At 41.7% G+C, this 13309-nt stretch overlaps 1 protein-coding gene across 2 annotated transcripts in view; it reads right to left on the bottom strand.

Annotated features, from left to right (window-relative positions):
- Window positions 1-13309, bottom strand: part of DOK6 (docking protein 6) — a 183230-nt gene that overhangs the window by 104918 nt on the left and 65003 nt on the right. For both annotated transcript variants that reach the window (XM_081148256.1, XM_081148255.1), the window contains exon 3: window positions 12767-12881. In XM_081148256.1, the coding sequence (XP_081004382.1) occupies window positions 12767-12881 (115 nt within the window). The remainder of the gene's footprint in view (window positions 1-12766; window positions 12882-13309) is intronic.

The raw sequence follows: 13309 nt of genomic DNA, 5'->3' as shown, positions 1-13309 counted from the left end.
GGTCAGTAATTTTTTTAAAAGTTTTTAACATTTGTATCCCTTAACTCACAATCATACTTTTTTATGCTCACATCTCTAAATCTCAATTTTCTTGGTGTCATTCTGTGATTTCCATTCAGTGCCTGCAAGCCCTTTATCTGAGGAGGCCATGGTGACCTGCATTAAATCTAATTTGCTGCTGACATCTGCCTCACTATTTAAAAACAAACTCGGTCCAGTTGAGTGAACCACAGCTATGCTGTTAGAAGTAGTGCATTTAAAGACAGGAAAATACAGCTTAAAGCAAGTGGCCAAGAGGCACTTAACCATAAAACCCTACTGCTTATTTCATAGTGTTTCCAGTGACACACTGAAGGCAAATGTTCTGGGCTGCAGACATTAAGAGGCAGCTTTGTGATAGATTCTGCCTGAGAAATTATAGTTATCGAAACAAATAAATCCCCCAGATGCCACTGTGATGAGCTTCTATAATACAGAGCTCAAATTCACAGGAGACAGAGGTTATCAAACTGTGGACTTAAATATAATTCTCTAGTCTCTGTTTTCTCTCCTTGGAGAGCTGGAGAAAGTCATAAAAATAAGGCAATGGGGTTTATAAGCTAATCAGAAGGTGCCTGCCTGGAAAACACCAACAGAAAGAGCAGTTTCTGAAAGGGAAATGGGGTTTTCTACGTGGTCTCTCCTAGGACGGTACTGGGCACAGTGGGGGCTGTGTGTTTCTGGCATCCAAATGTGTTGAAACTGAAAACCTCAGAAGGGAAATTAATGCCTAATCTGTTGCAGTACTTAAGTATTTGCAGGTTATAAAATTAGGTTACTGTATTTTCTTTTTTTTTTTTTTTTTGCTTTGAATACAATTTTATTTTAATTTAGAGTTTAAAATACATGCTCATTCTTGGACCCTTTATAATTTGTTTTCCTATCAAAATATATAACCATGATTTCATTCCAATCTCATCCCAGTCATCTTTTTAGCATAATTGGAACCACAGGATGAATTGCTTTTTCTTACTTTAAAATGATGCCTTTTAGATTATAGATATTCATTTAACTTCCTCATCTGGTTCACTCTTACAGTGTTAAAAGCACACTGTGTAGGTAGTGTTGCCAGCCCTATTGCAGACCTTACATTAGGGTGATCAGGCCCGGGGTTTCATTTTACTTATATTCAGGATGCAGGTTACAGTATTTCTTTGTAAACATTCTGTCCTTCTAAGAAGCCAGCACAGGAAGTACATTAGGATGGACTTCCAGTTACGTTATTTTGAATATACTTCAAGGTCATTTTCTCTCTTTCAACACACATGATCGGTAACAGGTTTTGTGTGTGAGTTTACTATGTGCAAGGCACCGTCTTTTGTTACTAAGGAACTATTTCCCATAAGGAAAACTTTCCAAATAACCAAAGTTCTTCCATTAAAACCATTTTCTTACGTTCTAATGTCAGTCCAGCACCTCTTGTCCGTCCAGTTTTCTCCACTGAGTCTCTTAATCCCAACACTCTTTGAACTCCATCAAGACCACCAGCCCACAACTGATTCTACCATCTATTCAAACTCAGTCTCCCCTCGATTTCCTCTCTCTGTCCTGATCCAGGTTAAACGACCGCCAAGCATTATAATCAGGGAGGCCACACCCCTCCTAGACTCGCATATTCACTTGTCAAAATCTCCCTAAAACGAGACAGGAAAATATATGTAATCCTGACTGATGAACAATTTTAGTACTTTCTCTAATTACCCTTTTACTTATTTTTTAAACGGTTTTTATTGATTTTTTTTAGAGAGAGAGGAAGGGAGAGGGAGAGAGTGATAGAAACACTGAAGAGAAACATTGATCGGCTGCCTCCTGCACGCCCCCTACTGGGGATCGAGCCTGCAACCTGGGCCTGTGCCTTGACCGGGAATCGATCCAGCGACCTCTGGGTGCATGGGTCACTGTTCAGCCACTGAGCAACACTGGCGGGGCTCTAATTACCCTTTGAAAGATGTCAAGACCAAGATGTTATGGAGGGAAATCACTTTCTCCCCAACACATCAGTAAAATGTGGGGAGCCAGCCTTTGAACCCAGGCAGTCGATGCCTGTTCAGAATGAGAGGAATCTGAAAGTCGGGGTGACAGGGACAATGCTCCAGGAAAGAGAAATGAGCAGAATGTGTTCGGGTAGACTTAGAAAGCCTGCGTGGCCACGAAGCTTGTAAACCAAGTACCCCTTGAAAATGTCCGAGGCTATGACGGTTTCAAAAGCAATATGAAGCTAGGATTTCATTTGTTTTTTGACAGTGCTCTAGAACTTAAAATCAGGAATGCTTGGACTTTTTTTGTATGAACACCGACAATATCCTGAGGCCAGAGCCTGTCTAGGAAAGTACAAAAAATTCACAGACCTGTCTTGACTGTGAAGGGAGCTGTGGAAGTCCTGGGTGTGACAAAAAAGTGAATTTGAGTCTATTTGAGGTTATGCTTCCCTGTGCCCAGTTGGAGTTGACTCTTGAAATAAAAATGGTGATAATACAGGGTGGGGCAAAAGTAGGTTTACAGTTATTTGTATGGAAAATAGTAATTAATAAGTAATAATACAAGAATAAACCGTGTTTTGCATACTTACAACTGTAAACCTACATTTGCCTGCCCTCTATTAACTATCATTTGTCAAATACGCAATAGGTGCCGGGCTGTGTTCCTCTGATGTTACATCTTTATTATAAACCCATGGGGTGAAACTGTTATTGGCCCTATTTCCAAAGGAGGAATCAGGGAGGAGCTGAAATCAGACAGTCTGGCTCCCGCCCATGACTTTGCAGGAAATACGTTGAAATTGTTCATTCTATTAACTGTTTAAGGAAAAAGAACCACATAATTATCTGATGGGTGCCGACTTTAGGCGAGTAGACATATTTTAAGGATACTGTATAACGTGTCGTCCTGGCCAGTGTGGCTCCGATGGCTGGGCGTGGTCCTGTGCACCGAGAGGTCGCCGGTTTGACTCCGGGTCGGGGCACATGCCCGGGTTTCCGGCTTTGTCCCCGGTCGGGGACCTGCAGGCAGCCAGTTGATGTTTTGTTCTCACATCAGCATTTCTCTCTCTTTCCTCTCCCTTTCTCTCTCTCTCAAAATCAATAAAAATATTTTTTAAAATAAGAGAATATAACAGCTATTGGAAATACAGCAGGTATACCCCTGTAAGGACATAAAAAGTAAAAGTGGCGGCTTGTCAAATAATTGAGTGTGGGATATGTTTATGTAAATTTCAAAAAAAAACCCCACATAAATATAAATAAATATAACAGAAAAAATAGAAATATAAATCACAGATGTTTACTAAAGAAAACATGCAACCCATTATAATAGAATTCTAGGGGCTGATATAACTAACAGAAGCATGCATCTCATAGTTTTACTGTATTTTATTTATTTCTTAAAGTGATGGGTAGGTTTGCAGGGAGTTTGTAATAGTATTATGATGTTTCAATAATACATAAAATAATAAAACAACGCGTGCTAATTAAACACGTTCAGAGTATGAAGAAGTGAGGGGAGTATCATTGATAGTCTCTCACAAAGGCAAAGTCATCGAAGTGAATCTTCAGTACGTTACAGATGTATTTGTGTGTGTGTGTGTGTGTGTGTGTGTGTGCCGGGGTGTTCAAAATAGTGGGTTCGCTTTATGGTATATTTTGCAAACAGGATTTTTCACTTAATCCGCATCTTTTCAAGTCAATAAACCCAATTTCTATCATCAGTTTTAACTACGGTAGAGTATTTAGTTTTTCAAATCAATGACAAACCAATGAACATTTAGTTCATGCACTTTTCTATTTTATAGAAAGCACCGCAGCCATCGTCCTGGTACATAAATCGGTCCATTTTCTCACTTTCACCCACGGTGCTTGATTGCTTACAACTTTGGTTGTCTCTGTGGGCAAATCCCTGTTTTAGAAGGGGCACGTGGGAATCCCGAGAGGAGGTGCTGCTGGAGGATTACCATTTCCGTGTCATTTTAGAGAAGTCCCTGGGCCCGCAGTGTCCGGGATCGTGAAGGTCGTTAATGGCACAGAAATGTCAGCCCGGCAGGTGTGGGACTGAGCTCGTCCCAGGAGCCTCGCCTATGGGAGACAGCTCCCTGGTCATTTTTCTTCGCTGGCACGTGAATATCTTTCTTTAATCTCTTCCTACTGACACCTTGAGCTCTCTTTCCCCAACTTGTGGAAGCCACGGCACTGTGTGCTGCCGGCAGTCACAGCTGGGGACACGCACCCATGGCCCGTGCTCACTGCAGAGATGGGCAGAGGCTCCGGGGCCCATTCACTCCTTTCAGCTCTGCCCCCGGGTCCAGTTCGCTCCTCTTGAAAACTTGTTCCTTTTAGCTCCTCCTGGCACCTCCTCTCTTTCTCGTAGGCTGAGCTATGCATTTAAACGCTACACTTAGTACTTATTCCTAAGTACTTTCAGGACATAAAGTCAGCCTTATTTTTGGAGCCAGAAAGCCAGGATCGCTCTGATAACCAGAAAGAACGGTGATTCGCAGATTAAAAAATAAGAACATGAGCTCCCCCACGTGTGTTCAAAACGAAGTCTGAACTCTTGAGCCGTCTCAGCTATTTTCCTTCTTCTGCCCCTGCTCCCGAAACTACTTTAAAAACATGAGGAAGTTCATCATTTCTGGTTTACACACGGAATTCCTTTTTCTCTCCACAGTCCTGTTGAAGCCCACTCACAGCCCTCCACAAACGATGTGTTTTCTAAAACCCAATTTGGAAGAGCTCTGCAATAGTAGTGGGACTGTCATGATAAATGATCACGCACTGGGTGGTTTGAGGCAACAGAAATGTATTCTCGCAGGGTTCTGAGGGTGGGGAGACGGAGATCAGGGTGCAGCAGGGCCTCTAAGCCAGGATCTGCCCAGGCCTCTCTCCTGCTTCTGCTGGGGGTCAGCCACCCTTGGCTTTCCTTGATTGTAGCTCCATCTCTCCAGTCCCCGGCCTCTCTCCCCACAGGGCTTTCTTCTGTTTCCTGTCTCTGATCCAAATTTCCCTCTCCTTTCTCTTATAAAGACACAAGTCATTAGACGCATTTAGGGTAACGATAATTAACCATGACCACATCTTGACTTGATCACATTTCCAAACACCCCATTTCCAGGTAGAGTAACAAAAGTTGGGACTTAAATCCTTTTGGGGGGCACAATTCAATCTGTTACAAACTCTCTTTATTGTAAAATCCTGTTTTGTGCTTCCAGGGGACTTTGTGTCTTGACCTCGTGCTACTCTGTTAATAGTGAACCTTTTATAGATATATGGATACGTAAGGGACACGTTGGCACGAAAGAAATTCAGCCTTGAGGCCCGTCGCACTATTGAATAGCAGTTGTTGAAAACATTTTTAGAAAGTTTAAATAAAAACCACATTTTTGTTAGTTTACAGAGATGAGCTGCCGCTTCAAGAAACATACTCCAATTGAATGGCCTCCTTCAACAAGTCAAATAAAAGTTTTTCTCCCCCCTAAAAAACAGTCAAACCCTATTTCTGCATCAAAGATTTCAAAAATCCTTGCACCCAATTATACGTGGTCTGATTCTTCTAACAGTTCTGCGTAACAGAACAGCATATGGTATAATTTTAGTGACACATCAAAGGTAATTTCTTTATGTAAATTCTGAAAGTAAAGCAAAAAGTACATTTTCTTAATATACAGGGATAGAGGACGCCTCTCTGTCAAAACGTTTTGCAGCTGACACTCATGTGGGTTAATTGTTCATAAAACTTGAAAAATACCTTGTAAATTCTTGCACATGTAGTCGTTAGCTCTGAAAGTACTTTCTGGAACTTGATTGACTTGGGGGGGTCTCCTTGGTTGGCTCAGAGGAAGGGCACGAGGGTGTGCCGGTGCTTCTTGTATGACGTGCTGGGCGGAAAGCCGGGCAGGGCGGCCCGGCCAGAAGGGCGGCGCTGGCGGTGGGGACGGGTGACAAGGCAGAGCACTGGCCTGGCACAGGCACAGGCTTCATTCTCAAGCGTCAGCTTCTAGAGTTTATCAGTCTTTCGTGAGTGATCAGGCCGTGATACATCCGTATTATCCATGTCGCACTCAACTGTGTATACTTAAACTGTTAATCAGGTCATATACAGGGTGTCCCCCCAAATGTATACACACTTTCCCAGCTGATAGCTCCATTTTGAAAACGAGATGTATTTTAACAAACACCGCCTTTATAATTATTCAGTGTGTGTATCCATTTTTTGGGACACCCTATATTTTCCTCTCACAGTGAAAATATATAACGTGATTAAATGGAACCTTTGTTTCTAATATCCCAAATCAAAAAAGTTCTTTTAGGGATCAACCTAGGTGGAGTCGGCTCATCTCACCCGAGCAGGAGCTGGACCTCCCAGCCACCTCACTCCCCTCTGCGACACATGAGCGCCGGTGATCAAGCCTTGCCAAGTTTTGCTCAAATCAGTTCTGTCTTTGAAATGTTCATCACGCCGACCTGATAATCGTGCCCAAATTTTGCAAAATTAATTTCATCTTTTCATGAGCCGGTGCACTTGAAGGTTTGGTATTTTTATTTAATGGGAGTCTGCGAAGGGAATTAAAAATTTAAAGTCTCCTTACGCCGTCACTGCCATACAGCATTTCACTCTCTCTACAGAAATAACTTCAAAATCCCAACACATTCCAGATCGCATGAGGCCACTGGATCCTGCATGTGTGTTTTTTAACGATTTCTTCCAAATCTCTTAGCAGGATAGCTGGGAACCAGATGGTCATAAACCGGCAACTCTGTTCCACGGTGACTGAGGCAGCTGGGAAGACAAGTTGTTCCAGCTTCATTCCGTTGTCTTTAGTACTGAACAGTCAATAAACAGAATTGTCTCCCGTTGTCCCCAGAGCAAGTGGACGGCGCAGGAAAGCACTGGACTGACATCCCTTGAACCTGATACACTGCTTCTCTGCAGACCATGTGACTTCGAGCAGCAACAGTGAGTATTTGTCTCAACGTCACCCCCAACTTAACTTCTTAAATACAACGGATTTCCTCCTTTGCACTGGATATGAACCAGCTGTTATCTGAGGTACGTAAACTATACGTTAATAATTTGAAGTCCGGTTTGATTATACAAGTAAACAATCACTACAACCCATCAGTTGATTTACTGGTTCACTTCTATTAAAGTAGCTGTATGACCACAAATGACAAAGTTCTATAATCTGGGGTGAGTTCCCGACATGTAGAAGCTTTAAATGAGGGACCCTTCCCTCATTCTTAGGCATAAATTCAGTCCTTCCAAAATTAAATAATCCACATGGTTCATAGGATTTCCTAATCGGGAAATAGGAATGCTTTTAAAAAAATCAAACAAAAAAACACTTCTGGTGAAAGACACACACACACACATATTATATGTACATACACATATTTGTTATTACAATATTCATGATTAGCAATTGTGCTTCACGTCAATCCAAGCACAGATTTTTGTCTCGTGTCTATATCTTTAACAAAGATGCATAGCAAGTTCATTCCTAAGGCCTACAGGTTCTATGTCACAGGTGGGATTAAACACAGGTTTCATAATTGCATATATAATAAAAATGCTAATCAAAATAAAGGCTTAAGTGCATGTCTATTAGCTTTCATTCTGAATTCAAGAAGGATTTTGGGCTAAATCCTTTCTGGACTTATTTGTGGTCAGAAAGATTATGTGAAGCCCAAGAGGCAAAGAACCTGAGAGAAGCCTCTGGGAAAAAATGCTTTCTTATAATAACTGGTAATAATATTATAAGTTAAAAATACATCTTATTGACTAACACAATTATGGGGAAGTGTGGTTATTTTAGAAAATAATGTTCTCTCAGAGATAAAGATATAGAATTTATGAAATATAATAAAAATGAACTGAAGTGTGATACACTTATATCCAGGTATTTCAAGTACAAAGCAATATTTATGCAAAATTTTAAAGAATTAATTATGAATGTATGGATATATTGGGATTTGTTTTTTCCCCTCCAAAATATTTTTTATTTTTAATGTGGGAATTTGTTAATTTCATAACTATGCCGTTACAGATTTTGAATGGAATACAGTATACAAATATCTTCATTATATTAGATAATAAATTCAATGCTTCAAGTAATTTTTGAGGAAATTAGCCAGGTTGTTCAAATTTCAAGTACTTCTTGCCCTAAATTGTCTGGAGATAAGTTTTTGGGTTTCATATACTGACAAAGACAGACATCCTTGAGCTCTCTGTTCCCCTTTCCCCTTTCCTTAATGAGTTAAGAAGGATCTATTACGCAAAACTCTGGGTTTCCAACCTCTAAGCCATCTGCTCCTTCATGTACTAGATACTGACTTGAGATTGAACGTCCTCAAAAAACCCACAAAACAAAACAAAAACCAGGGCTCTCTTTTCAAAGAATAGGCCAAATACAGAACTTCTCATTTGTATTCAACTATGTTTTGTTTTTTAATTTTTATTTATTAATTTTCAGAGAGAGATTTGTTGTTCCACTTATTTATGCATTGATTGGCTGATTCTTGTATGGGCCCTGACTGGGGACCGAACCCATGAACTTGGGTTATTGAGACAACGCTCTAACAACCGAATGTCCTGGCCGGGGCCTCAACTGTGTTTTACTCATAGAGTCGTTGCAGAGACCTTGTGGGCCATGGTGGTTTATGGGCACAGGCACGCAGCATTGGTCAATCGCCCTCACCCCCCAACCAACACAAACACAGCGCAATCTGTTATCTGGCAATTTAAATAATTTTTCCCATGGTGCTGCCCCATTACTCTCTAAAATTTGTTTTGAAAAACAAAACAAAACACACCTATCTCTTGGTAAAAAGAGAATGATAAATATATCACTATAACAAAACTTAAATATAAATTTTGCTCATTCATGAGTTTATTAAGCCAACAAATTCTTATTAGCACTGTGGTGCTGGGAACCCCGGGTGAGAAAGACAGTATGGTCCTGTCTTCATGGAGCTTAAAATGTGACGGAGGAGCGCGGTTTTGAACGGGCGCGTGAAGTCCAAGTCCAGGGTGCGGCGGAGCGTAGGGCAGAAGCACCAGGTAAGCTGAGGGGCAGGAAGCCCGAGACCCCCCGCCGAGGACGGGAGGAGCGAGATGGGTGCGTGAGGTGTGTGCCCGGCCCAGCGGCGCAGAGGAGCCCGGGAGAGGGCTCGGCGTTGGAAGGAGCAGGACACAGACAGGTCCTTGGGCACGTTTCTTTGAGCTCATAAAACACGCACAAGCTGCACAGGTACATGCTTAGCATTGTTTCTGTTGTTTGTTGTTATTGTTGTCCATTTCTTTTTACCGGGTTAGGACATACCAAATGCCTGTTTCTCTGCAGCCTCTCCTTACCATGCTTTATAACTTACATACACATCACAGATGATCTTATCGATAACAGATATAGATCTAATTTTTATCTATTGAGATAACTGCAGATTCACATGTAGGTATGCGAAATACTGGAGAGATCTGTGAACACTGCCCACTTTCCCCCAATGGTAACACCTTGTGAAATTATAGTATAATATCCACAACCAGGAGGTTGATATTACTCATATGTTCCCAGTTTTTCTCGCACTTATTTGTGAGTGTGTGTGTGTGTAACTTCTCTACAGTTCGCCTGTGCACGTTTGTGTAGGCACCATTACAATCCAGGTAACTGCTCAGCTCCAATGCAAGTTCATGTGACCCTTTTATGACTATACACCCCCCAACCCCACACCCCAAACCCAATTCCTAACGAAGCAGCTAAGCTGGCCCCCGTGTCTACAGTTTGTCATCTCACAGGTATTACAGAAATGGAAACACAAAGCGCATGATCTGTTGGGGTTGTTTTTTTTTCGCTTGGCATAATTTACTTGTGATTCACCCAGGTTGCCGCGTAGACCGATAGCTAGTTCCCTGTTATGCTGAGGAGCTCTTCATGGCAGGGGGCTCCCCCGCTGGTTGAGGGACGCCGGGGTTCTTTCCAGTTTGGCGCTATTATGAAAAAGGCTACAGGGGCAGGTGTGTGTGTGACGTAAGTTTTGATTTTTTCCTGAGATAAATGTCCAAGGGTGCGCCGCTGGGTTCTGCGATAATTCCATGTTTGATTGTATAAGAGGCTGCCACCCGTTTGCCAGACTGGCTGCAGCTCTTCCATTCCCCCCGCAATGTGGGTGTCGTCCAGTTTCTCCAAAGCCTCAGGAGCGTTTGGTGGCCTTACTGGTTTTTTTAAATTTTAGCCATTCTGATAGGAGCATGCTGATATCTCACGGAGGTTTTAATTAGCATTTCCTGAGGACTAGCTTAAAAAAAACCGGGCCCATTCCTGTGCACGTTCGCACACGCAGTGTCACGTTCAGGGGCCGTTCGTGTGCTGGGCGTCCTCTTGCGCTCCTCCTGTTTCCTTCCTTCGCCCGGGCTGCTCGCCTTTTCCCACCTTCCTTTCCCATCCGCCTCCTTATCGCCGTTTCTCACCTGGTGCCGCTTCTTAAAACACACTCTCATTATTTATTTTACAACATGTGATTCTTCAGTGTACACCTGGCTGGTGGTTTTGTTTGAAGAATGCAACTTCACAGGAATGCCTTCAAGTTAATTGGCTTAATTAGAATTCTTCCTAGCGACTGCAGATTATTTTAGGGTAAGACTATACCATAACTTGTTCAGCTCTTTTATTGCCAGGATTCACTGGTTTCTGACTTTGTTGTCATTGTACATGACGGGTTTAAACCGACATCCGAATGTGCCGATAAAACTGCCCAGATGGGACGTGTCCCAAAGAGGCTCACTGAGTCAGGGTATGCAGATTTATTTCCTAAGTTGCCAGTTTTCTTGAAAAAAAAAAATTAAAACAACTCACATTCCCACAAGCCATTAGAACACATGGTACCTGTGCTTGCATTTAAAATAGACGTCAGAGCTCCGTGTAATCTTGGCTGAGTCTTCTTGCTCCTCTGACTTTCACATCCCCGACTGCTTTATAGCTCGAGCCTTTTAAGGTGCAAGAGAAAGTCCTCAAATTCCTCACTGCGCCTCAAGTACTTTCTTTTGTTCTGTGGGCATGTGCCACGAAGGCGGTTTTTAAAAACCACGCCATTGTTTCTTAAACATAACTTATTTCTAGCTTCAAGCACACTGTCGTATATGGTTTTAACAAAACAAATAATGTTTTCCTGTAAGTCATAATTTACACACACATTCTTCTGTCTCTATATTTGGATCTAGCTTCAGCCTCACTCTGCAAAAATTCTTCTCTTGGAAATTAAGACCATTCTCTTTTAACAAAGAGCCCTTCACTTCTCAAAAAAATCTTACATGAGCCACGAAACCACCACTGCTGCAAAAAAATTAATAAAAATAAAAATAAATTTTAAAAGGTTTCAAGTTCAGACTTGTGGGCTATAACTTGGAGCCCGTATTTCTGATTTATGTCAGAACTTAATTCAACATCATTCTTATCTGAAATCACGGACTCTAGGGTTGCCTGTGTATCCACAGCAAGGCTCAGGACCATTTCAAAAATGTAAAACCGTGCTGAAAATGGAAACTCGAATCGTACCACCAGGAGTGAAAATTATCCTCTATCTTGTGTGGAAAACCAATTTTCTGATTGTCATTGGTTTTAATATGAGACATTTTCCCAGGGCTCAGAAAAAAGTGAGGTGGCTATAAAGAGTTGGAAGACAGTTGGAAGAAAGCATGAAAAGTTGTGGACATTCATACATGATCCTGGAAAGGTCGGGACAGGTTCTGTTATAGAATGAGGGTTTCTATGACCAGTTGGCCAACTTCTGTGCAACTCCAGTTTTAAAGGCAGTTTTAAAGGATGAAATGAATTGGACAAGTGAAGAAAAGTATAGCGAAAGAAATAGGGACTCAGCGAGATGTTCTAATTGTTTAGTAAAACGGAGATGCGTGTAGGTGAGGAGGTGTGAGCAATTTTATTTAGGCAAACTGACATTACTGATTTTAGAATAATTTAACCTGGTATTACTATTCCTATAAACTTTAACCATAAATAAAGAAGGTGTTTTTTTTTTTTTCCAGAAAGTACTCAATAAAGCTTATACTAAATACTCAGCTATTAGTTTAAATGCACATCTTTCAAACCCTGAGTACTTTTTGCTCCCATCCATTATAAAATGAATGCACCATTTCATTAAGCAAAATCTTTAAAGACCTTTAATAAGTCAAGTAATATGTTACATAGCACAGGAACTGCAAAAAATACTGCAACTTCAAACTAAAAACTGTCTGTGTCTCACTGCTCTATGAATTGGGATGCTCAAATTCATTCTGAAATGTATTTACTTGTAGTACGAGAATCCATGAAAGCAACCAGTTGCTCAGTTCTTTTTCGAAGGCACAGGCTGAGCCATGCCACGCTTCTGCAAGGCAGCATTATTATTGCCATACTCAATGCCTCCAGCCGCTCCGGCAAGAACCAGAACACAAGTCATCACCTTGCCCTAACGGCATCTCCCAGGCACTGTTTACTTACTTCTCCAAACTTGAATGGAAACCTTAACAGCCCTCCAAACACCTGGGAGCAAAATCCAGACACGAACATAATAAACAAGCACCAAAAAGTCTGTAGAAATCACTCCGTTGAGCTTCTTACTAAAGTCCTCTACGGTACCCTCTCATCACAATAAGCCACCCCATTCAGGGATGGATCTCAGTCCATCGGGGCCAGTGTCTCAGAAGCAGCTCAGTTCCCTCAAGCGGCAGAAGGGCTATAATTGCTTACCTGACTCGCAGGCAAACGTCTTCGAGGTTTCATCATGAAAGATAATTGCCACGGCATGCTTCTTTGTCTCTCGAGGCAGCCTGGTTATATTTTTGATGTTGTGCAGTTCCGTTACCTTGAAAGAGAAATATTTTTTAACTTAGTGTGCAGCATGTGCTGTATACCAGAGAGCTTACACAAAATGATCAGTTGTTACTCTCTTCACCCATTTTCTGGAGGAGATTTGTGCTCCTCTCTAGTTAACTGCACCCAAGAACAATACAGAACAAAGAAGAATGTCTTCTATTGTGCCCTCAGTTTTGGTGATTGTTAGCTGAATTCTGAAACTGTCTAAAATTATGTGGAAGAATAGCTCTGCGAAAGCAAGGACCCTGTGCTTTTATTAAACTTACATCTTCTGCAGTGTGGTGATTGTGGGAGGGAAAGGGTGGGTGGAGATGGAAGAGGGGATGGGGGATAAACGGTGATGGAAAAAAATTTTTAAATGGCATTGTTCCGCAGACAATAGCAGTTGTGGCTCACAGAAGATTCTCAATACATTTT

This window comes from Miniopterus schreibersii (genome assembly GCF_964146895.1).
Source record: "Miniopterus schreibersii genome assembly, chromosome: 10".
Taxonomy (NCBI): Eukaryota; Metazoa; Chordata; class Mammalia; order Chiroptera; family Miniopteridae; genus Miniopterus; species Miniopterus schreibersii.
The sequence above is the reverse complement of the archived record's forward strand: the minus strand, read 5'-3'. Positions and strand labels throughout refer to the sequence as shown.